This window comes from Periplaneta americana, chromosome 11 (genome assembly GCF_040183065.1).
Source record: "Periplaneta americana isolate PAMFEO1 chromosome 11, P.americana_PAMFEO1_priV1, whole genome shotgun sequence".
Classification (NCBI taxonomy): domain Eukaryota; kingdom Metazoa; phylum Arthropoda; class Insecta; order Blattodea; family Blattidae; genus Periplaneta; species Periplaneta americana.
Genome location: NC_091127.1, coordinates 178766716 through 178792423, shown reverse-complemented (window position 1 = coordinate 178792423; position 25708 = coordinate 178766716). Strand labels below are relative to the sequence as shown.

The 25708-nt window shown below is 34.5% G+C and overlaps 1 protein-coding gene across 4 annotated transcripts in view; it reads left to right on the top strand.

Annotated features, from left to right (window-relative positions):
• Positions 1–25708, top strand: part of Npc1a (Niemann-Pick type C-1a) — a 150100-nt gene that overhangs the window by 104681 nt on the left and 19711 nt on the right. For all 4 annotated transcript variants that reach the window (XM_069840564.1, XM_069840562.1, XM_069840561.1 and 1 more), the window contains 8 exons: positions 1438–1692; positions 2222–2385; positions 3246–3361; positions 6056–6201; positions 8060–8265; positions 12207–12438; positions 14855–14968; positions 16667–16829. In XM_069840564.1, the coding sequence (XP_069696665.1) occupies positions 1438–1692; positions 2222–2385; positions 3246–3361; positions 6056–6201; positions 8060–8265; positions 12207–12438; positions 14855–14968; positions 16667–16829 (1396 nt within the window). The remainder of the gene's footprint in view (positions 1–1437; positions 1693–2221; positions 2386–3245; positions 3362–6055; positions 6202–8059; positions 8266–12206; positions 12439–14854; positions 14969–16666; positions 16830–25708) is intronic.

Here is a 25708-nt window from a genome sequence, read left to right as displayed (position 1 = left end):
GTGTACCGACGCTGCATGAGCAAATGAATTGACTTGACATGTTTTCCATTGCTGCTGGAAAACACGCCAACATGTTGAAAGTGTTAACTTCAACATACTCATTTAACATGTTAAATCAATTGAGACTTGATATGTCCATATACATGTTAAATTCAATAGTTATATTTAACATGTTGTTGTTAAATGTTTAATAGTGGAGACGAGCCTTTAGAAACACTCTAGATGCTTGCTATTGCATAGAACTGACACCCAGTACCCATGCAATGAAAAGCAAGGCAAATTAGTTGTTTCGAGGTTAGGATTTACTTTTCCCAGTTTGATGTTGGATATGATCTTGTAACAGTGCCTCCATTGCATCTTGACTCTATTAAAATCTTTCATTATATACATATAATGATTGAATGTATTGTTAGTTCTTGGCTGGAAAATATTACGTCGTCTTTGATTACATTCAATATCTTCATCTAAAACACTATACCTGCTGCTATACATCATCACAATAATTGTTCTAATTTAACTCTTAATGATGTGAAATGACTCATGTGACTCATGAAATGAATAAACATGTATTTATTTAGTTTATACGTAACTTGTTGCACTCTGACTTCATATAAGGACAATATTTAGAAAATATACTAGCTTTACAAGCATAATTTATAAATTTGTAATTTTACCCCTTCATTGTAAAGTATGCAAAATTTCATTTGTAAACATTTGACTTTATTTGTAAAGTTCACAGTTTACAATTTGCAAGAATAATTGTAAACATTGTGGAACAGGCCCCAAATCGTAAAATAATTTTTCTGACAAAAATAAATAAGTAATATTACTCAACCTGAGTTAAAAGCAAAGACATATTTTTATGTTTTTAAATAAATCTGTATAAAGTGTAGATAAACACAAATGTTTTCATTATCTTCAGGTTCATCATTCATCACCTTGTCCACACCTGTGGAGTAATGGTCAGCGTGTCTGGCCGCGAAACCAGGTGGCCCGGGTTCGAATCCCAGTCGGGGCAAGTTACCTGGTTGAGGTTTTTTCCGGGGTTTTCCCTCTACCCAATACGAGCAAATGCTGGGTAACTTTCGATGCTGGACCCCAGACTCATTTCACCGGCATTATCACCTTCATTTCATTCAGACGCTAAATAACCTAGATGTTGGTAAAGCGTCATAAAATAACCCAATAAAATAAATTCATCACCTTTTCTCAAAGAAAAATCATAAAATTGTAGTTGTTATAGTGATTTCTTAAATCCTTCTGAAGGTTTGTGCAATATTTAGAAACATTTTAAAATCTAATATTTTCACTGCTTCAAAGAACATAACACATCTGACACACTGAAAGGACATTGACCCTTTAGATTGCAGTATGTTTTAAAATGTTAACATCTGTGAAGCTATCTTGTTATTATTTACATTTTTGTACTTGTTACAGGGTAATAGGTTGGATTTATGTTGTTTCTTGCAAGGTCCTAAAGCTGAAATAGATCCAAATTCTGAAGGAATTCTTTATAAGCTATTCAAGGTCTTGTATGTTCCTTTACTGATGAAAAAAACAGTTCGAGCTGCAGTGATGGTGATATTTTTTGGCTGGTTGTGCACAAGCATAGCTGTAATTCCCAAACTTGAAGTTGGGCTAGACCAAGAACTCTCCATGTCTGAAGACTCTTATGTTCTCAAATATTTTCAGGTAATTACAGTACAGACAAGAGGGACTATATATTATTAATTATCTCCGTAACAAATGACAATTATAATAAATAATTACCGGTATCTTTTATATTGTTTGAATTGGTAAAAGTTTATTGAAATGTGATCATTAAATTTAGTTCAAGTTTGACAACTTTTTTCCTCGATAAGCTATTTATTTGATTTGGGACACATTATTTTAAAATGAATTTTAAGCAGAGTTTACTGTACTGCCGTGTGATAATGTTACTATTGGCTAGCCACAAAGAGAAACATTTATATGATGATTAGTAGTGTGTATGTGTGTGGAATGAACAAAGAACACATTCTAGTTTTCATTTCTTGTGTTTATGCTATTGTTGATTAAAAAAATTCAACCTAATTATGCAGCAAAGTTTGTCAATCCTTTAATTTTACACATAATACTGGGGAGTAAAATATAATTAAAATCGAAAGTATTACACAAAAAAGTAAAACCATTTCAAGTGAGAGTTTTTTTTTATTAATCTGTGTATAAATTTTTGTTTCAGAATATGAGCCGCTATTTATCAATTGGGCCCCCCATGTATTTTGTTGTTAAAGATGGCCTGAACTACACAGATTCTGAAGTACAAAACGTGATATGTGGAGGGCAGTTCTGTAACCTTGATTCTCTAAGTACTCAAGTGTATTTGGCTTCAAAAAATCCTAAAAAGTAAGCATTTTTATTTTGTGTGATTTGGTTTTGGTATATTAAAAATATCTTGTGGTTTTATTATGTCCATTTGTCCTTGTGGTATGATATGATCTTCAGTATGTGTTTTTTCATAATAATTAAATATTTCTTTCTAAGTTCAGTTCGTGGCAGATGTAGAACAGTGGTGACCAATTCGGGCTCTTTGTGCAAGAGTGCTCTTTGCTGTATACAAACAGTAGCAGTATGAGAGATCAGATCATCCCAATGCTTGCAATGCCAATGTTGCTCTTTTTGCTGCTCGTGAGTGCACACAGTACTTTGTAAGAGCAGCTGACTTGGTCACCACTGCTGTAGAATATATCAAATGGAAATAAGTTCCCTTCATTTGTCGACTTGTTTGAACTTTTTAATGGTCATTATGTAGTTCTAAAAAGATTTAAACTTGTCCATATCTTTTAAAATGAAAACCCGGACAATCGTACCTTTTCATAAAACCTGGCCAGACGGATTTTCTCTAGGCAAAAATGAGAACATGTTGGGCAAAAGAGGATGTAAGGTAACCCTACATAAAAACCTTAGCAGGGCTTCCTCTAGGAAGCAAGTAAAACCAGCAGGCCCATGTTATAGATTTATAGCACAGACGAACACTGTCTCATAGAGGACTCCAGGCAAAATATGTTGGCCTCATTGAATTTCAACATTAAATAACAATAATTGCTATTGAAAGCATCATTAAATAAAGTATTATTTCTGATCTGTAAATTTTAATCATATGTTAAAAATGGTTTGCAACATTGTTGAATATAGGAGCACTTTTACATTTTTAATATCTTTGTATTCTTGTGTATTTTTAATCTTTGAAAATTATTTATTTTCAGAACATACATTGCCAGAGCAGCAGCATCGTGGATAGATGATTACTATGATTGGTCTGCTCCCGGTGCTGGGTGCTGCCAGTATTTTAAACAGAATAATTCCTTCTGTCCACATCAGCGTATGTAATAATATTTCAATATATATGCAATCATTCTATAACATATTTTACAAGTACCTAGGTACTATTAAGATGGAAAATTTGGTTGCTTAGATATCCAGCTGTATGTTAATTATTTCGCAATTTTGACCCAAATACTTGTTTTCAGTATTCTTGATACTAATCAGAAGCAATTTTGTCTGCTTGTCGTGGTCATTAGCCTGTGTATTTATTTATTTTTTATTTTGAAGTATATATCGCATTTTGTTCATGTTCAGTATCAAGTCAATTTTCTTAGGGAGCATAATCAAATACCGAAATCTATGACAAATCTTCATAATTTTAGGTAAATGATTCTCCAAAATCTCTCTCTCAAGAGATAATGATAATTTTGGATGGAATTCTTACTATAATCACCGTTTGATATGAAAACAGATGATTAATGCTGTAACTTCAACACAGTGATCGGCAAAGATTACATCATATAAAATTCAGCCAGCAATACACAGCTAAGGGGACGGTAGGAGAGAGAATATTCAAATTGCTTAACATTGAATGAAAAAGTGATGGCTAAGGGGAGGGAAATCATACCTTACCCCTACACCCTACTTGTGTGTTAAAGGGTTGACTTGTGAGTTATGAAATGTCAACCACTGCTTCAACATGAAGAATAAACAATATGGGCCGTATTCATAGACATTTTTAGTGCGGGCTTCCGGTGGATGATCAGCGTTTTTCGTATTCATAAACCAGTGTTAGCGATAGGATATGATTTGAATTCTGTACTACTAACCAGTGTATATCCGGGACTAGCTTAGTACGCTCGTAGCACGTGCTGCGAAATGTCTATGAATAGCACCCTATGAGTTTAAGCATTGGCAAAATACTCAACAGAAACCATGCATAGAATTTTTTAAAATAAGAGCATAAGCAAGGAAGTAAAACAAAATTATATTCAATAGTGTTACACAAAATACTGTGTTAGATGGCAGACAAGCAGATAAAAACCAAAATAAGGGCAGTGGAATTTTATTTCCTGAGAAAGAGCTTAAACGTGACACAATAGCAAAGAGTTAGTAATTAGAAGATTACAATTCTTGTGTTATGTTCTCAGTTATTAAAAAATTAGAGAATAGAGTCCTTTATATAAGATACGGCCATATACCGTATTGGCCCAAATATAATATGACCCCAAGTTTTCAGATGTTCCTTTTTAGGAAAATAAAAATATGACAATATATGAACAATGTACACATAAAAAATGTTATAGAATGAAAGAAAATTAATAAACTGCACCTTTATCTCCAAGTTTTAAGTTTTTAGTCCCATACACTTCTGTTTCACTCCCATTCTTCCTCTTCTGAACTGGAACTGTCTGCAGATTGACCATCCTCCCACAAAATGTCACCTTCACTGCCATCCATGTTATTGGAAACACAACACTTTTTGAAACCATTCACAATAGACTCACTGCTAATGTTGTTCCATGCTGCATTTATCACAAGGGTCCTGAATACAATAAACATCTACAGTATAATGTGATTTGAAATATTAAAGAAAAAAGAATTAGGAATAATTTTTAAATTTAAACCTACTAAGAAATGAGACAGTAACAGTGCAAGACTGAGAGCAATGTGTGCATGATGTGGAGCATTGGTTGTCAGCACAGAGCACGCTGGGGCTAGCCTCTCTTACCCGCAGAAAATGCAGTGCACTATAGTGCTCTCGTAGCTGCTAGCGGGTATACTCTCTATCTCTTCCTGTTGCACGACGGTGCACACAGGACGGCACCACGTACCCATTGCACATTTCAGCGAGTGCTGACGACCACTGATGTGGAGGAACTCCAGAAGTCTGATTTCGTGGAAAAAGTGTGTTTAGATACAACTAACAATTTGGGAAAAGAGTTGTTATGAACTTAGAAGGCAGTGTTTTTGGAAATGAAAATACTGGCAACAAGAAAAACAAAAGTAATAATGAAGATATGCTCTCTTAAAACGATAATAGTACATCACTGTGAATATAATTTTAGTACCTCAGTAATTGATGTTGATTTTAAAATTTTGTGATTATGATATGTTCAATTCTAGTCTGAAGCAGTTCTTCAAATTGAGTGGTTAAGATTGAAAATAATATTTGGATCTATTTTGTATTCAATAAACATGGATCTGTTCACAGAGTTGCGTGTGGTTACTAGAAAGTTAAAGTTTTTTATCGCATTATATTTATATTACTATTAATGCTCGGGAATTTTTAGAATTCAATATGAAGTAAACATTGTGTAGACTTTTCCTCCTCATGCCATTTCCCTTCCTGTAGGTAAAATATCAGCTTATTTGCCTTGAACAATTAACTTTCATTTTTCTTTTAATATTTCAAATCACATTATACTGTAGATGTTTATTGTATTCAGGACCCTTGTGATCACTCAAATTCTTTGAGCTGATGTCTTTAATGAATAAATAAAATCTACTTAGAAGAACCTAAGTTCATGAGCATCATAATATGACAGTATGTGCAGTATGGTTAAGGTCTTACAATGATTGCATCTTTCCCTCCTCTTTTTGTGAAAAATAACCACATGTGAATTTGTATAATATTTATTGCCTGTGTTCTATTCCACATTCTATTATTGTTTCAATAATTCTTTTAACACATTCTTTCATCATTTATGCTAAAACTTCATATTTTCTAAATGCCTTTTCTTTGTTTCAGATCATGGTTGTCTACAATGTGATATACATGTTAATAACAAAACTAAACGTCCAATTCCCGTTGATTTTGATAAATATATCCCATACTTTTTACAAGATAATCCAGATGAATCGTGTGCTAAGGCAGGACATGCTGCTTATGGACAGGTAAGTGTTTCACTGTATTAAAACACACCCAGATGTAGAATTTACCAGTTCTAATTTTAAGATAGACAGAGTGGACATAGTCTTGATCCATTGTAATGAAATAATGATTATTCGGTTATGAACTGTATATAGGACTATTGTTATGGTGTGTAGATATTGTACCAACACACACCCGACAACAATGTGACTTTTATTCTTAATAATTCACCCTACAACAATGGGTATTCCACAGCAACACAATAGTCGTTATTGCACTCAGACGACAATGACAATACACGTATATTATTGAGAAGAACAACAATGTACTCCTAATTTCAATTAATGTTCACAAAGCACTAAGTGCAGAACAAAACTGTCAGTTCTCAGTTCACAATTTGCTTGCCTAGGCTAGTTCTTCTAGCTCACTGTTCAAGTTCACTACACATCGAACTCAGATCCTCCGGATGCGTCGCCCTCGCTTGGCCACTGCCACAGTTACAGACTCACTCAAGTTCACTGCACATCGAACTCAGATCCTCCGGATGTGTCGCCCTCGCCTGGCCACTGCCACAGTTACGGACTCACTCAAGTTCACTGCACGTCGAACTCAGATCCTCCGGATACATCGCCACTGTCCAAGACAAGACTTGAAGGCTGACTGAAGACTAACTGACTCAAGACTGCTTCTCGCTTTTATTTATTAAACCCTAACTACTGGAATATCCGATTCGCGTGGCTTACAGAATCTTCAAGAGAGATCCGCATTGAGATGCTTCCTTTGCTCTCCCCGCTCTGCACCATCACTGAAGTTCTCTCCTTGCTTGTTACCGCACTATAGCTCCTACCGAAGCTCGAGTTTCCATTTTCCCACGCCTTCCTTCTTGCTAGATGCGCGCAACCAGAATGTTCCAGACGGGTGCCACAATATGTAATTCATCATAATTTAACATGACCACTATCCACTTCACAGCATTGTGCCCAACATTTGAATGAGGGCCCTAAAGACATTCATTCATAAGCATGTCACCAGATTTCACTGCAGATGCTTCTGGAATTCGATTCTTCAGGTCCTGTAGATTTCTTACTTTGATTTTGTACACTCCTGACTTTATAACCCAAAAAAAGTCTAAGGACGTGAAATCAGGCGAACGTGATGGCCATGGCCATACTTATCTTGAACCTCTGCCTACTTATTAGTAGGAAAGCGTTGGTTGAGGTGTGTTCTCCCAACTAACTCAAAATGATGGGTGCTCCATTTTACTGAAAGATAACGGTGTCAACAGTGTGATCCTGCTGTAGCTATGACTCAAAAAATTATTCCCATATTTCCAGGTAAATGTTACCTGTAATGGTAGCTTCTGCAAACATGAAAGGACCATAAACATTGGTTTTTGTGAACCCAAGTCGTACATGTACTTTTGGCCCTGGCCTCAATTAAATCATAACACACTGCCTACGAGCTACATAATCTTCGTCTAGTTTGTGCAACACCTGAATGTCGTCGATGCTTGAGGGCTCATCTCGATGGCTTCTAGACTACGTTCTTCAGTCTGCTTGGGCATAGAAGGTCTACCAGAATATAGCTTATCGATAACATTTTCTGTCCTCCAAAATTTATTGATGAGTAGTCGGATATCTGCTTGTGTTGGTGCCAGTTTTCGAAATTCACGTGTAAACTCCTGTTGCACCTCTGCATATGTTAAAACACGCGATCGAGCACCAGCAATAGCCATCCATTCTTCAATACTCAGCATACTAATAGATTAGTCTGAAACAATAAAGAAATTCCAAAGTTTACTTAAAAATGGATTGAGACTTTGTGTTCACTCTGTATTAGTCTGATGTGTTTACATTATCATATTGTAAATTATTTTTTCAGGGTGTTAGATACAAAGTTGATAATCAGAGTCTTGCTCATGTTGGAGCAAACTACTTCATGACATACCATACAATCTTGAAATCATCGAAAGATTACTACGAATCACTGAGATCAGCAAGAGAGATTTCTGTTAATATTGAAAATGCAATAAATTCACACCTGGAGAAATTGGGCTACAATGGTACTATTGAAGTTTTTCCATACAGGTAAGCATGATAATTGTAAAGTCGTAGCTTTTTTAATTCCATAATTGAATATGTTAAGCCAGCAAATCATTGATACTTCCTGAGTTATTTTAAAGTTTAGGGACTTTATCTAAGAGGAATGAAGTTACAAGAGAATGGAGAAAGTTACACAATGCAGAACTACACGCATTTTATTTTTCACCTGACATAATTAGGAACATTAAATCCAGACGTTTGAGATGGGTACGGCATGTAGCACGTATGGGCGAATCCAGAAATGCATATAGAGTGTTAGTTGGGAGGACAGGAAAAAGATCTTTGGGGAGACCGAGACGTAGATGGGAGGATAATATTGAAATGGATTTGAGGGAAGTGGGTTATGATGGTAGAGACTGGATTAATCTTGCTCAGGATAGGGACCAATGGTGGGCTTATGTAAGGGCGATAATGAACCTCCGGGTTTCTTAAAAGCCATAAGTAAGGAATTTTATGTAAATTCGACAAGAGTAATGCATTGTAGGTTGGTGTACTTATATGACTTTTATTATGTTTTTTTTTGGATAGATTGATTTTTCAATGTACATTACTGCATTGAAGGAGAAGCTTACTGGTACATTGTTTGCTTGGCCTCATTCTTAACTTTTTCATAGAACAGATTTTGATGGAACTTCAATGAAACATGAGAATTCATCAGAATCAAATTTCAGTTTAATTGAGATCATACCACGCACTTTTTATTTAAGTTTCGAATCTAATACATAACCATTTCAGTATAAAAAGCTGTGATGTAACCAGCTTTTTTATTACCTTTGTATCTATGAAACTAAAAGTAAATAGAATAAGGAAAATATTAGTACGATAGCCTAATGAAAATTGAACATTATTATTGTGTTTATTGTTCTAAAATACGATAGAACAGTATACAATTACAGATGATAAAAATCTCTAAACATTGCTATTCTCTAGAAATTGGAGGAAAGGCAAAAGTGAGAAATAGTAATTTGCCAAGAGTTGCAATGCATTTCATAGTATTGAAACTTAATAAAATGCGTGCATTTTTAATTATTAAATTGTATGGCCTATTATTATTATTATTATTATTATTATTATTATTATTATTATTATTATTTCACATAAAACAATAGAACTAACACTTCCATATTAGCAGCATTGGTATTTTGACTCTGTTACTCTTCTGCAAAATCATATCAATACGAACGGTTGATTTGTTTTATTTCACCTGTACTCTGTTTTGAATTTGAAAATTTAGGAAATAAAATGTCACATAAAGCTAGAAGACGCTCATTAACAATATCCACATCTGTAAAGGCTTAATTTCTACAATGTGTTACGATGTTTTGTTGTCAATTCGTTTTTATGTGTAGTGGAATATATTACTTTTTGTTCAGACATTACAGACATTTTTAACATTTTCAGTTTTTCTTTCCATGTTGATGTTTTGGATACTTATTATCAATATATGTAATTGCACGGTATTGTAATTCTATTAAGATAAAAACGTTTATAACCCATTAATATATCAGGACATAATAAACGCCTAAGACATGACACTACTACTTTTTTTTTTTTTTTTTTTTTTTTTAAGAAAACAAATGTGTGTTGAAAATCTTCACTGCCAGTAATGATACAGGATGCAGGGAAATCAAACTTTTCTCCAGTTGCACATTATTACATAAATTAAAAAATAATCCTCAGAAAAAGAAGTAATAATAGTAATAAGCCTATTAGTTCAAGAGCTATAAAAAGATTTTACCTGTAACAGAAGATAACTTCAGAATTATTATTTCACTTTCTAGCAAAGGGATATAAACATAAACATATACTCTATAATGCTATAAATCATTATATGCAATAAGGTATATTCTAAACTATCCTCAGTATTCTGTTCATTACTTCCAAACTGACTTAAGTTGGCACGCTTGTGTTACCCACAGTGTAGACTATGTTCTAAACTAGTGTCACTTGCACTATTGGCTAGGACGCACATGTCTGTAAAATATGAGTAATATTAATATTGAAGAATACACTGATACTGTTTTATAGTCTAAAAGAGGACGTAAGAGAAAAAAAATGAGTTTGACTGGTGTAAAAGTCTCTGGAAGTATGCGAGAAATAGTTCAGCTGCATAAAGAAACATATAGTTGCAGTCCCAGTAATTTGACAAATAATGATGTAAAATATTTTTGTTTTAATGAAATCTTACTTACTTATGGCTTTTAAGGAACCCGGAGGGGAACCCGGAGGTTCATTGCCACCCTCACATAAGCCTGCCATCGGTCCCTATCCTGAGCAAGATTAATTCAGTCTATTATAATATCCCACCTCCTCAAATCCATTTTAATGTTATCCTCCCATCTATATCTCGGCCTCCCCAAAAGTCTCTTTCTCTCTGGCCTCCCAACTAACACACTATATGTAATGAAATCTACAGTTACAAATTAGTGTCTGAATAGGATAATTACTTGATAAAGTTTCTCTCTCCTGGTGGGGAAAGGGGATGGGGGAACCTGGAAATGAGTGTTCGTATTGCAGTCAAAGTTTAATGGCCTAATTGTTACTGTCTGTACTAAACATTCTCATCAATCACTCAAGTCAGATGGAAGAGAATGAATGCTTTGTATAGGTGTTGTATAAATCAGTCATAGTAGACCAGAAAGAAGAGGGGGGGAGGGGGAATAGCAGGCAAACTACAAGGGATGTGCAGTCTCAGATTCGATCATTGTCTATATTTCGAAACTTAAGTATCGGGAGATACATTATGGCAGGAGAAATATTGCAAGAAGCTTATCTTCAGCAATGGCTACAAGAACATTTCAGAGGTTCCCCAAATAATTATATTAGAAATAGGAAATTTTTAAATTGATGCATTATAACTACAACATGAGAATGCTTCGAAAATTATTGAAGGTGATAATGATGTCTTTTCACTATTGCTTTGAACTGTAAATTAAATTGCAGGATATGGTTAATATTATTTGAATACCTCCCCCCCCCCCCCCCACCGGAATAAGGGAAACGAAGTACCATAATATACCCCTTATTCTGGGGGGGGGGAGGTATTCATTTATTAGGATGCAACAAAAGTAATTCTGTGTTCGTAAGATTAGTGTACTTTAATATTGTTAAGTCATATTAAAATATTACGAAACTTAAGATTTAATTAGTGACCAACTACATTTCCAGTTCACATTTTTAAAACTTAATATGACAGTGTATTGCTTTGTTTTATTATTAAAATATTTACCACTTCTTGCACCTAAAGTTAATGTACAAAAAGGAAATTATACTTGTGATTTTTTTTCTTTAATGTTATTTAACAGTTTACTTGCCAATCTTGTCTTGACTTAGATCCATTTAAAAACACAAAGTTCATTAAATCGATATAACAACCTGGGTAACTCTAAATATTTTCGAGAAGTATCAAAATAAATTCAATTACCTAATGAAATAAAATTTTTTGCCCCCCCCCCCCCACATAACTTGTTATTTTGACTTAGGCCAGTTTGGAATCTACGTTTTCATTTATGTAAAAAAACTGTGGCTGATTTGTAGTTACATTTGCCTATAACTACATTGTAGGAATTCAAAGAATCAGTGCATCGAACACACAATTGTCAAACAATACTTCCACATAATCGATGGCTAAGAAGTGATACCTCATATCTACAAAAATGGTCATTTAGTTTAACTACATTATTATTTAGAATAACTACGTTATTATTACGTTCACAAAATTGGACAGTTAACTAATATTTTGTCTCGAGTAGAAGACCTTGCAGAGCAGAAACATATGTAACAAATTTGTCTATTTTGAGAGAAATTAATTTTTAAAACATTTTCCTGGTTCACCTGCAGATTCACAGATATATCACTTCTTAGCCATTGTTATATTTGTGCTCTTGATTTAGTGTTGTAACAACTCGTTTACATTTCTGTTGCAGCATCTTCTATGTTTTCTATGAGCAGTACTTAACAACATGGCCAGACACTTTATTCAGTCTTGGAATTTCGTTAGCAGCTATTTTTGTAGTAACATTCCTGTTGATGGGTCTGGATATATTTTCATCCATTGTGGTGATTATAACTATTACAATGATTGTAGTGAACATTGGAGGACTTATGTATTGGTGGCATATTACACTGAATGCAGTCTCGCTCGTCAACCTTGTGATGGTATGTGTATATTAGTTTGAATTACTATATTAAGTCCTAAAACTTTGTAATTTTCATTATCAATATACTTTATATACGCAGTTTCAATCTACTTAGGTATATAAGAGGAAGGCAAAAAAAAGGAAAGATAGGAGAATGCTGGTTTGCAGTGAAAGATTTGTCCTTGGGCAGAAAACTATGAGTGAATGTGTATGCAAGAATGTCTGTGTGAATTGCGATACAGAGAGATAGTACGTGGGCAGTTGTGTGATCAGTCACTATACTGTGCTAAACTGTCCTCACATTTTGACGTGCATTGCTTATCCTTATAGGAGAGAGTATTGAGACAGGAGAGTAATGTCAACTTTAAAGTCATGTAACTTGCAGAAAAACACATTCTCATCTCAACTGTAGCCCATAGTAATGAATATTCTAGGTGGTCTGTTTGTTTTTTTTTTCCTCATGCTGCATGAATTCATGGCTGATTGACTTTTGTATTTTCCTGTAATGTTTATAAAAAAACGTACACCAAATCAGGCCAATTTTCATTCAGATACTCAAATTATAGAGAATTTAGGTAATGTTAGAGCTCTTAAGAAAGCATGTCAAGTTATATTATTTTTGCAATTACCTGTTACACGTGGATGAACTTCTAAAAGGAAGAAGTTTTAATATACCAGTAGGTAAGAAACATAAAAAATTATATATTACAGTTATATGAACACTAATAAATATAATATAATTATTAAAAATTAGTAAAAGTCAGACATGTTTCGGAGACTGCTTCTACATCCTCAGTGACATTTCTGAGAACATGAGTTAAGTGCATCCAGGGCATGTTAAAGCATCTAAAATTTTAACGGCAATGGGCTGTATCTTTTAACCACATCACATATTAAAATTTAAAAGAAAACTTACAAATTAAACCAAACCTTTAACTCTATTAAATATAGAATATAATCTAAATTTAACAGAAGAAATACTGAAATCAGAAGTAAACACTGAAATAATGAAACAATTGTCTTTAGAGACAGTATTAGGTACCCTCCACGAAACCGGCTTCATTTATACACTGATGGATCCTTGATCTCCAGAGAACAAGGTACCGGTGCAGGTGTTCTGTGCTGTCTCTTCTCACTTTATAGATCTCTTGGATATGGAACAAGTTTTGATGGAGAAATCATTTGCAATAAGTGAAAGTCTCAGGAATCTTCTATGCCACATCAATAAATTTAAGAATGCAGTTATATTTTCAGACTCCAAAGCAGCTATTCTATCAATAGTCTCTAAACACACACCTTCATCTCAAACAGCAGAAATAACTAAAATGCTCTCTCAATTAATATCACTCAATAAAAGAATTGTATTCCAATGGATACCATCCTATTGTGGAATCCTGGGAAACGAGAATGCGGATGCACTAGCAAAGAAGGGCAGCACTGCTACTTACAGATCTGTTACTAAATCTATGTATTACTCTGTGAAAAGATTTATTAAATGTACATACTTAGACTTCAACAAACAAAATTTTATAACACAATCTCAAGAGAAAAATGGAATTCTCTGCATCATAATCCACAGTTAATTCCTGATTTACCACATAAATCGTCTGTGGCTGCATTTAGATTGGCAACGCCTGCATAGAATTGGAATATATCAGTCCCATAACTGCCCATTGTGCAACTCAAACCAAGAAATGGATTCGGAACACCTCAAAATTTGTGCTTCAGTGGCTGGTCATGATAATATCTTTGAAAAATATTGGAGTGCAAGAGGTCAAATGACTTTGTCAAACGCCTGGCATTAGAAAACAACAACAACATACTAAAATTGAAATAAAAAAATTCACGGAATTTACGAAAGCCTAAGTACTTTCAACTATATTTCAGGATAAAATTTATTGTTAACTGAACTATATTTTATGTTTAATCGTTTTTAATTTGTCGTGAATACATTTGTCGAAAGTTTTTTCTTCTTTGGTTAAAAGTGAGTTGCGCAGCTCACTTGAGGGCACAGGGTGGTCGGAAAAATGCTGTATTGCTTTCCCTTCAATATGTCACTGTTACATTGGTAGCCTCACAAGCAGGATCAGCAGTAATGTCATTTTTACTTCATGCTCAGGAAGCACCAAGTGCTAAAGGAAGGAGTAGTTGTACACATTTTGATTTTGAAGTCCTGGGCATGGCTCATCCCGTGTTTACCATTATGTAATGGCCTTGCACAGGATCTCTTGCTAGACCCTTTATATTCAAGGATGGAGATCGAATTTTAACTGGGTTGGGGGGGGGGGGGAACGTGAAGACTACCATAAGATAGTCTGATGATCAAAATCAAGAGATGGATAATGAGAGGCTACTTTGTGTGTGTTGTGTATGTTTTTTTGTTAGATATTTGAATTGCTTAAAACTTGTTTGATTCCCAACTTTTTATTTTTCAGGCTGTTGGTATAGCTGTAGAATTCTGTAGCCATCTTGTTCATTCATTTGCTGTATCAGTAAAGGAAACAAGAGTGCAAAGATCTGCAGATGCATTGACCAGCATGGGTAGTTCAGTAAGTATACATTTAAGCACACAAATGACTAAAGAACTTACAGGTTTGATTTACTTCGGCATCAAATTTCTGTTTTGCAGCTAATTGCCTTCTTGTTTGCAATGCTATCAACTCAAAGGGAATAAAAATTATTGAATGTTCATGTACACATGAAATTGGCAATACGATGTACACATAGAAATTACACTTGTATCTTTGTACCTGTACCATAAACTTCATTTTATGACATGCAAATATGAACTCATGTATTTGTTTTGTTAGCCGAGAAAATAGTGACAGATGTGGCAGATTTAAACTTGGGGGGGGGGGGGGGCTAGCCAAAAGTGTCGTTGCTTTGGTATTGCCGGTTATTTGGATGCCAGTTTCAAGGGCTTTTACTGTATCTGGATCACGACTTTTTTTTCCAGACTTTGGATTTGGTGATTCCAGATTTATTTCTTCTTTATCAACTGTTTGGCTACTGTATCAGATATTTGGAAGCATTTGGAAATTCCACTCCTTTCGTTCATACTTACAATCCTTTGGATGGAGAGTCAAAACAGTAACTTTAACACTTCTGTGTTATATTTCCTGAAAATTTTCTTTTAGTTGTTGCAGTATTGTAGAGCTAGATTTCCTTGTGGAATTGATGTTTCTCCAATAATTAAATTTCGTGTATTTTTCCACTGGTAACTCCTCTACACTCTAATAATTTAAATTGGCTGAATGCACAGTTGTTATCTTATAATGTGTCACTTCACTGACCTATCATTTGAAAAACATTTTCTCACTAACAGAAGATTATTAAAGTAAAACAGCAGTCTGGAAATTATCTTCCAACTGACACATAACTTTGTACTCACTTTTTAAAGTTAACATCTTTTCTATCATCCATGGAAGCACATTTCTTAGATTTTTCCCACACACACTGAACATAAATCTTGGGTAGTTTCATTTCATTCGAACCAAATCAGAATAACTTACTGTATTTCTTATGCAGTACAGTATTACCTAACCAAAAACTTAAAAGGTATGCAATGATTATTTTTTTTATTTCGGGGAATCCCACATGGTTGTTTCCGACATGAAATTTTGAGGGATAATAGACTGAAGCATTGCAAACAAGATATATTTGTATGGGAGGTGGAAGAAGTGAAGGTCAAAAATTGTACTACTGATAGTATACACACACACACACACACACACACACACACACACACATCCTATATACATACAGTGCTTTTCTGCTGCAGAAAAAGGTGGTGGAACTCTGTGTAGAATATATTATAACAGATGCAGAGATGGTTACTGTCCAGTGCACGGGAATTTTGTCATTTTTAATGTCCTTTTCGTCCAACTTTAGGACTTTAAAGATCTAAACAGAGTTCAAAGAAAAATTATGTTGAGAACATAATTATTAACACATTTATCCACTCATGATGCATAATACAACAAAAAAATTCCAAAATACCGTTCCAGCATGTTCTGCCTCAAAAAAATACAGTGTGTGTATATATTAAAAGAGAATTTCATTAGCTCTTAATTAATAATGATAATAATAATAATAATAATAATAATAATAATAAATTAATTTTATTTATTATTATTATTATTATTATTATTATTATTATTATTATTATTATTATTATTATTTGAAATATATTTTGAGAGAAGAGGAGGATTAGTATTAAACGTTTTGTTTTCATTGCTGTTTTTCAGATTTTCTCTGGAATCACACTAACAAAGTTTGGAGGCATTCTTGTGTTAGGTTTTGCTAAGTCTCAGATCTTTCAAGTTTTCTACTTCCGAATGTATCTCGGCATTGTGCTCTTCGGAGCAGCTCATGGTCTCATTTTCCTGCCAGTACTTTTAAGCTATATTGGTAAGTATTCTTAAACAATTTGTTTTAAAGAGCTTCTGTTTAATGAGATTAGCGACTTTGGGGCCTGAAGTGTGCATATCATGTTGATATGTGTATTTTTTAATATTCTTGTCCTGTTCGTTCAATATTCTAATAACTGTGTTGTAAGTTTGAATGTGAAATATGAACATAAGGAAATAAGTAACAGGTATTTCATGTTGATTATTGGAATTTGTATTTAGAAGTTCATTTTTGTATATAATTGTGTTGCATGTACAGGTACACTAGATCTTAATAGACTTAGAATAATGAAGTATTACGTATTTATGTATAAAACTACAAGATGTCACAAATAGAGTACTTATTTTAGGGAAGGAATGGAGGAAGTAGGTAGAACTTTTGGAATCAGAATAACAGTAAGGTCTGTGCTGTCTCCGTTACCTGCCCCATCACATGAATGTGCATCATGTATATATTTGTATGAATTTATTTGATATGTGCAAGTAGTTAACATATATATCTGATTAAGTATTTTGAGTTAAAAAATATAGTTACCTAATAGAATATCGAATGCTTGCTTACATGCATGATTCTAGATGTTAATATTTCTGTAGCAGTTGTTTATCTTTATTATGAGACACTTCATTGCCAGAGCATTTGAAGCTGATATTTTTACTGTCAAATTTACACATACTAGTTGTCATGAATCGAGTCTTTTGTCCTGTTTAGAATACATAAATTGGAAATGACGAATCTTGAAGAAGAGGTACAAATCAGAATTTTAAGGCTTATCCTCATTACTTTTAAGGCTGGTTCACAATAAACCGGAAACGAGAATCGGAACAAAAACGAAAACGGTAAAATTGTTAAAATATGTACATTTAAATGTGAGCATTCACAGTTAACGAAAAGCTTGCCAGAGCCCGGGATCGGGAACGGAGAGTTGGCCAAGTTTCAACTTTGGTGTTCACGTTTCCGATCACAGCCCACTAGATTCATTCTATTGCCATCTAAAAGCTATTTTGTCGTATATTTTGTAGCAAGAAGACCGTGACATAACCTATGCATTATTTTGTTCTGTGCTGTGCATCATGGAGCAAGTTGTATTTGATGAGATTCTAATATTGAGTGTTGAGGAAAATCCTCACGTTTACGATAAGTGGCACACCTCGTATAAAGATGAGAAAATGAAGGAGAATACGTGCTTTCAATAGCTGCATCTTTGAACACCGATCGAAAGCAAATCATATTTTATTACTGTATTGGTTGAATTACACACTACATATTCACGCTTCAATTCAATAACTACTGTTGTGTTCATTTTTGTTCTATTACAAATGTTTCTTCTCTAATTATTTTACGTTATGGTAGACTTAAAATAGGTTGTGATAATAAAGATGCATGGGTATATTTATAGTACCGTACCTAATGAAATGTTTCAGTTGAAATTTCGAAGTTGGTTAACCTGTGTTTATGTTGGCTGCCTTGTACTCATGAGAGAATGCCATTGGTCAATTATACACAAATAATATCAGAATGCGTAATATCGACTTTACATATCGTTATTGACATGCATATCGATATGCATAGTCGTCTACATTCTTGGTTTATTGTGAATCAAAAATTTTCATATTCACGTCCTCTGCTTCTCGTTTTCATTCTGGTTCTTGTTCCTGGTTTATTGTGAACCAGCCTTTACTTGTACTCGAGTGACATGTGCAGGACAAGCCTAGAGCTCATGGAGAGTCAACCAGTGTTTGTACATCAAAGGGGCTGATAATTCGCGCAAGCCATGTGAACCTGGACAAACCTGAAGTTCCCATTTCCAGTTGACTTGTAGCTCATGTCAAGCGATGGAGTGATAGAATGATTCAATCATTACCTCAGTAATATATATGAAAAATACCAGTTTTGTGAGATAGTATCACAAATTGTATAAAGTAGTACACAAAAGAAAGTAAAAACATGAAAAACTAGTCCCAGGAACTCGGGATATGTGTACAGAGTTAGAGAAGATGATGAGCTTGCTTACAGAAAATAACCCCAAAAACTTACAACTGGGAAATGTGGGCCATAGATTAGGTATCTGAGTGTGACTGTGACTTACTCAGTAACTGGGATACATTTACAGAATTAAGTTTTTCTGCATAATTTTTGGTCCTACCAGATTTATTAGCACTTCAGAATCTGATGGTGACATGCGACAAGATGTTTTTGAAGTGTAAGTTATGTGTTCACAAGTTCTCCAACAGATTATTTTCACTATAAATTCCCAGGCAGTAGAAAATGGATGACGCTCACCATTTACATTTTTGGAGGGGTTTTCTGCGTCATTCCTCTTCCAGCAAATAAAAATAATCATTAGAAAATTCGAGCTTGCTATATAACTTTGTCACAATTCATCATTGAATCCTTTTGAACCAAAGCCTTATGATTACAGGGCGGATGTTGATGACTTAAAAATCTACTTAAAATGATCATTAAAATGCCCTTAAACTAATGGAAAAGGACATGAAATTAAAAGAAAATGACATTTAAATATTATTCAACGTACTCGCACCACAACTTCTTAAAAATTAGTCACCTTGTTTCAATGACTGCCCTGCAAATCTCGGAGAGAGGAGGCAACTTCCTGGAATTTGGCTAAGATAAAGGAAAGGGGCATGCAACAAAATGAAGGTTTTAAGGGAAAAATATAGATTTTAATGAGGGTTTACAATGTGTTTAATCGGGTGGTTCATGTCAATGTCTTCATTCTCTGTCTCCTCATCCTTCCGCGCATCTCTTTTGTTACCGGATCTTCCAGTTGAGGGAGTGTGAATGACAAAACAGATTGTGGGCGCAGCATGCATTCTTGCAATCGTGTTAAAAATACTGTCCACTATAATAGACATCCCTTCCGAACCACGTCCTGTCCAGGACATGGTGAAAGTTTCCCCCCCTTCCAAACATAAATTCTAAAGACACCCTCATACCGACAAAAGAACAGTAGTGGTCAAAGCCCTCACTTAAACTAAGCTGTTGTCAAGCATTTTATATTACTTCCGTTGTGTGAAGTGAAGCCTTCAGTGGAATGAGGGATGGATTTTAGAGTCTGTTCCAAACTACAAAACTCAAACTTCACTCTTATTCGCTTATTCAGTAGGTAATTACTACTGATCTATTTGCTTAGAAAATGATTTAACAGCCATGTCGGTAAAGAAGAAAGTAAAATGCATTCCAAATGATCGAAAAGTTCCTTAAAGTATTAAAAATGACCAATGAATGCCGAAAAAAAAAAAAAGACCTATTAGTTCAAAAACGTCAAAAAATGCAATATAAGAAATTATTTTTTTATGTTGATATTAACATAGAAAGGATTTCTATATTAATAGGCATCGTCCTAATGTGAAAAATAAGAAGATGACTTTTCATGAACATCCGCCCCCTACTTATGAGCAACTGAAGTTAATATGAGCGCAGACCAGATAAGCTTGACCTGAAGTATCATAACCCACCTAAGGTTTCCAAACCACGTGGAAATGAACCTCCGGGTTCCTTAAAAGCCACAAGTATAAGTATAAGTTATCTATTTTATATAACTGTGATTGTCCGAAGTTAACTCAAATCGTCGAAAGCAATTGTATTTAAATAGTGGATATGGGCAAAGCCTTCAGGACCAAACTCAGGAAGATTCTGCAAAGAAATTCTGGTTCAGAAGATGTAAAACAAATATGTCTACTGTGGAATTTCTTCAGCCACGACATTAGAGCTGTCACTAGTGGAAATGGCCTCTAAGTATTGCCCAGTCACATCCTGTGAGGTTGAGAGGACATTCTCTCAGTTTAGAAATATCCTGACTGAAGCAGGGCATAAATTTACACCAGAAAATCTTGAAAAATACACAGTAGTCAACTGTAATGTAACTGGAGAGTAAGTTGTTTCAGTACAGTTACGTTCTATTGTTACAAAATTGAGATCAGTAACAGACTGGCACTTCCAAATACACTAAAACCCCTATTTCATATTGTTCAGGGCTCCTGAATCAGGAGATAATTTAATTTTTAAATAGTTAAGTAGCTAATACAAGTTAATAAAAATACATCTTGATTACATAACTTTTAACACTACATCACTTCGGAATATGTATTATATGTATTTCTTGTGTTAAATTCTGTCGTACCTGGTTAACATAAAAATACATCACACTGACATATGAAAACAAAAACACACACAAGATTGCACCCTCATTCAAAAAATTAAATTACAACATCGCATACAGAACAAATAATACTCTACAAGAACATCTCAACACACAAACAAACAAATACAACCACACAGGCGTATACAAACTCAAATGTAAACCTGCAATAACTTCTACATAGGACAGACAGACAGATCATTTCAAACACGTTACAAAGAACACATCACAGCCATAACAAAATTACAAAACACTTCCACATATGCAGAACACATCACAAATGCTAACCACACCTACAGAGACCAACACAGACATGGAAATTCTACACATCCAACCAAAAAGCCAGAAACTAAACACACTAGAACAATACCAAATATACAGAAACACAAAAACACATCCAAATGAAATTCTCAGCACACAACTCAATTTCAGAACACAGACACTCTTTGACTCCACATTACACTACACAAACACGCCCCCCACAGGAAATAAAACAAAAGGTGCCAAGACCAGCAACAACCGCTTCTGAAAAAGGTCCATAATGGACCGAAACATGTTAACCAGGTACGATCGAATTAATAAAAATGTTGATAGTGCCTATTTAGGCTGCCTAAAGCAAAATTTTAATGCCTGAATCTCCTCAGCTTACTCATTACAGATTAATTAAGACCTAACATGAAATCATGTTACTCACAAAACCAGAGTGCCATGAGAAGATTCCCAATTTCATACTGTCGGTGGCTGAACCAAGTTCTTCTACAGTAGAGAGCCCTGCAGTGAAAGAACTAACATTTTCTGAAAACACTCTTGTTACCTAAGGGAGGTGCAGCCATGCTGTGCTTTACATTGACGAGTACAGGCTATACTGAGCGGTTTGGAAGATATACTGCTCTTGCAAGCCAATCTTGGTATGAAGAATTGGTTCACAGCAGTTGTATCTAGCATTGATCAGATATTATTCCTGTTTTGGAAGGAATGATTACAGTGTCAGCATATCTTGTATGACATAGGGAGTGCATGTTGAGAACTTTAACTTCAAACGAACTTGGTGAGGTACTCTTTTGATCACAGTTTCAGTGTCTCATACCATGTGTACAATATGAATGTGAAAGCAGGGAGTTCTTTCATAGTAGGCCTGCATGTGACAACTTTAAGGCCACTGGCATAGATCAGACAGTAGTGTTTGCCTGCTTATCAGGGGCTGCACTCAGGCATGAATTCAATTCCCACTTAGGCTAATTACCTGGTTGGGATTTTTCCGAGATTTTTCCCAATTAAGGCGATTGTCAAGTAATCTCTGGCGAATACTCGACCTCATTTCGTCAAATAACATCTCCCTGTCACAAATTCCATCGACAGTCAGTAACCTAACAGTTGATACATCATTAAATAACTGATAAAAAATGACCTAAGACGAAGTGGCTATGTAATTGTATTGTGTTCGGGATGAATTTCCTGTGATAGTCTCGGAATTCTGCACTGTATCGAAAGACGAGCATAAACATATACTGGAATATGTCCTTCTAACTTCTTCCTGTGAGATGCATTCTAATGGGAATTCTGAATTCCTATCGAATAATTCTTAAATTCACTTGTCCAAATGCAGTTCAAGAATAGCTCGTGAGACACATCATCAGTGTCATAAGTGACTATTGTCTGATAGTGAACCCCCATCGAAAATATGTGAGAAAAACTGAAAAAGAAGTGTAGAAATAATTGGGAAGATCATCCACCTGTGATCAAAATATCTATGTAACAGAATTCTTGATGCCTGGAAAGAATTTAATTGTAGAAATTAATAGATTCTATGCAAGCAGAAGACTTAAGAATTAAATAATCATTGTTTTGTTTTATTTCGGTTTAATTTATAGGATTTGAATTTAATGCCAGAAACGAAATAATTTCAGTTTTGATTATTTTTTACTTACTGTACATAGATATCTAAAATGAACAGTTTCAGTTAGTCGGTTTGTGTTTTAAGAGAATCTTTAAAATGGAAGACATTAACTTTTAAATGTTGAAAGACCTATACACAATTAAATGCAAACCACGAGTTTGTATACCTGCATAGTCAGGTAAAGTATGTTGGGTTCGTTAGCCGAGTAGTTTAAGGTGCACAAGAATGTTCAACCAGTATATCGTGCCTAAGATCGCTGGTTCATGTCCCAGCCACTGCAGTCAATGAGCCTGTGGTAAAGAATGGGGAGGGCCAATGTAAAACAATCGGTGTAATGGCATGACTGCAGTTGAAATTATTTTGCTCTTTTTTATGAAAAAAAAAAAACATAATATAAATAAATTGTTAATTAGTTCAATTAAGTTTAATGTTACATAAAATTTAAGAATACCAACGTACTTCATAAATAATACATACTGTAGTATTACTATTACTAAGCTCATGGCTAACCCATAGTCTCTCCAGTTAATATATTAACTGCCAGTCCATAAGGAGTTGGGTAACTATGAAAAAAATAGCGAATTGGAACATTTATTAAAATAATAGTATTATAATGGATTCGAACACAATTTTTCCACTATCACTCCTGCACTGCTTACTGCGCACTTGGCCAATGTGCTACATGTTCACTGATTTTCTTCTTTTTTACTTTTCATATAGTGCATTGTGTAAGAGAGAAAAAAAGTCTTCAGGAAATTGTTACATGTGGGTTTATATAGCATTAGTTAGACTGGCATGTGCACAGTAGTGAGAATACTTTGCAGCAGTACCATTTTCAGTGCCTCACTCTACAATGTATTGTATTATTATAATATTGGTAATGCATGTCTTATTGTGAGTGATTTATCAACTAAACTTTGCCATACATATGTACATGAGCAAAAAAAAAAAAAACTGCCATGTAGGGTTCACTACTATTCACAGTATATGCTGGAACATATCATATGCAGATATAGGGGGACTATTTTATTTAGATATTTATCAATTACGAAATGTACCTGAAAATTTAATTATTATGAGAAATGCACAACATTCATGTTCATTGCATGTAACTGTTGTACATAATGTAGTGAATTTTTGGATGAAAGTTTCTCATTTGTAAGTTTTACGAAGTGAATGTTTATATTTGGCAGTTGGAAATGATTATAAAGGTTGACGCTATGACTGGTAATTTTAAAAGTAACTTGTGTCAGTATAGATTTATTTGAAAAATTTAGTGTGACAAAATGGCTAAATACTGTGGAGCTTTAATTGTCATTAATTCATTCCACAAAACTGCAGTAATATTCCTTTGCATTATCACATTGCTTTCATTCCATAAAAATTATTAAATTAGTTACATTTTTTGGTAAAACTTCAACAAGAGAGCGTGATAAATGCTGTAAAGTTCAACAAAAGCCAAATATCTTGTTTTAATGGTAAATACTCCATATTTTACCTCTGATTGAGGTTCTGGCTGTGATATGTACATCTATTATCAGGCAGTACATCACACTTGACGAAAAGTATCAGAGGAAGAACAGTTGTTTGTATAAGTCTGATTAGTAATTAGTCTGCGATGTATGCAGTGGAGGGGGAAAGGAACTAGTCACCCTACCCCATTACCTCGTGGCTTAGTTTCATCATGAGTGATGACTTATTGGTGTCACGAGTTCAAACCTCTCTTTGGACAGTTGGCTAAACAGCAACAACTCCATATTTCCCACCATGTTATCACGAACTTTCATTACCTTAACTATTTCAGTTCCAGCCAATTTTGCGAATGTTTTATATTTTCTTTTATTGATGATTCTTTGAATCATTATATACAGTATATTGCATGTACAGATTATGTTCACAATTCGCATATCTGCCATGAAATTCTTAACAATATTGAATTTAGTTTCTAAATATGAACACTTCTGTATGTATTTACTGTTTTCACGGTTTTACCACTTTTTGGAATAATTTTGATTAAAATTAAACCACCACTCTAGCTGCAAACGGCAAACTTCACTGATTAATATACATACTGTACATACATACAGAAGTGTTCTGCCGCAGGGCAGGTCTTTCACTGCAAACCTAGCATTCTCCAATCTTTCCTATTTTCCACCTTCCTCTTAGTCTCTGCATATATCTTAATGTCGTCTATCATCTGATATCTTCTTCTGTCCTGAATTCTTCCCCATTCAAAATTCCTTCCAGTGCATTCATAGTAGGCAGTTTCTTCTCAGCCAGTGACCCATCCAATTCCTCTTCCTGATCAGTTTCAGCATCATTCTTTCTTCACCCACTCTTTCCAACACAGCTTCATTTCTTATTCTGTCTGTCCATTTCACATGCTCCATTCTTCTCCATATTCACATTTCAATGCTTTTAGTTGCTTCTCTTCACTTCGTCATAATGTAATGTTTTCGCCCCATACAAAGCATTTCACTAGTCTCTTCCTTAGTCCTTTTTTTCAGAGATCCACAGAAGATGCTAAGTTTTCTATTAAAAGTTTTCTTTGCCATTGCTATCCTCCTTTTGACTTCCTGGCAGCAGCTCATGTTACTGTTATAGCACACCCCAAATATTTGAAACTGTCCACTTGTTCTACTGTCTCATTTAGAATTCGCACGTTTACCTTCTTTAGTTTTCTTCTGACAATCATGGTCTTCGTCTTGTTTGCGTTTATCATCATCTCATACTGCTCACAGCTGTCATTTAGTTCCAGTAACATATCCCTTAGTATAGTCTCCTCTTCTGCTAATAACGCCATATCAGCAGCAAATTTTATGT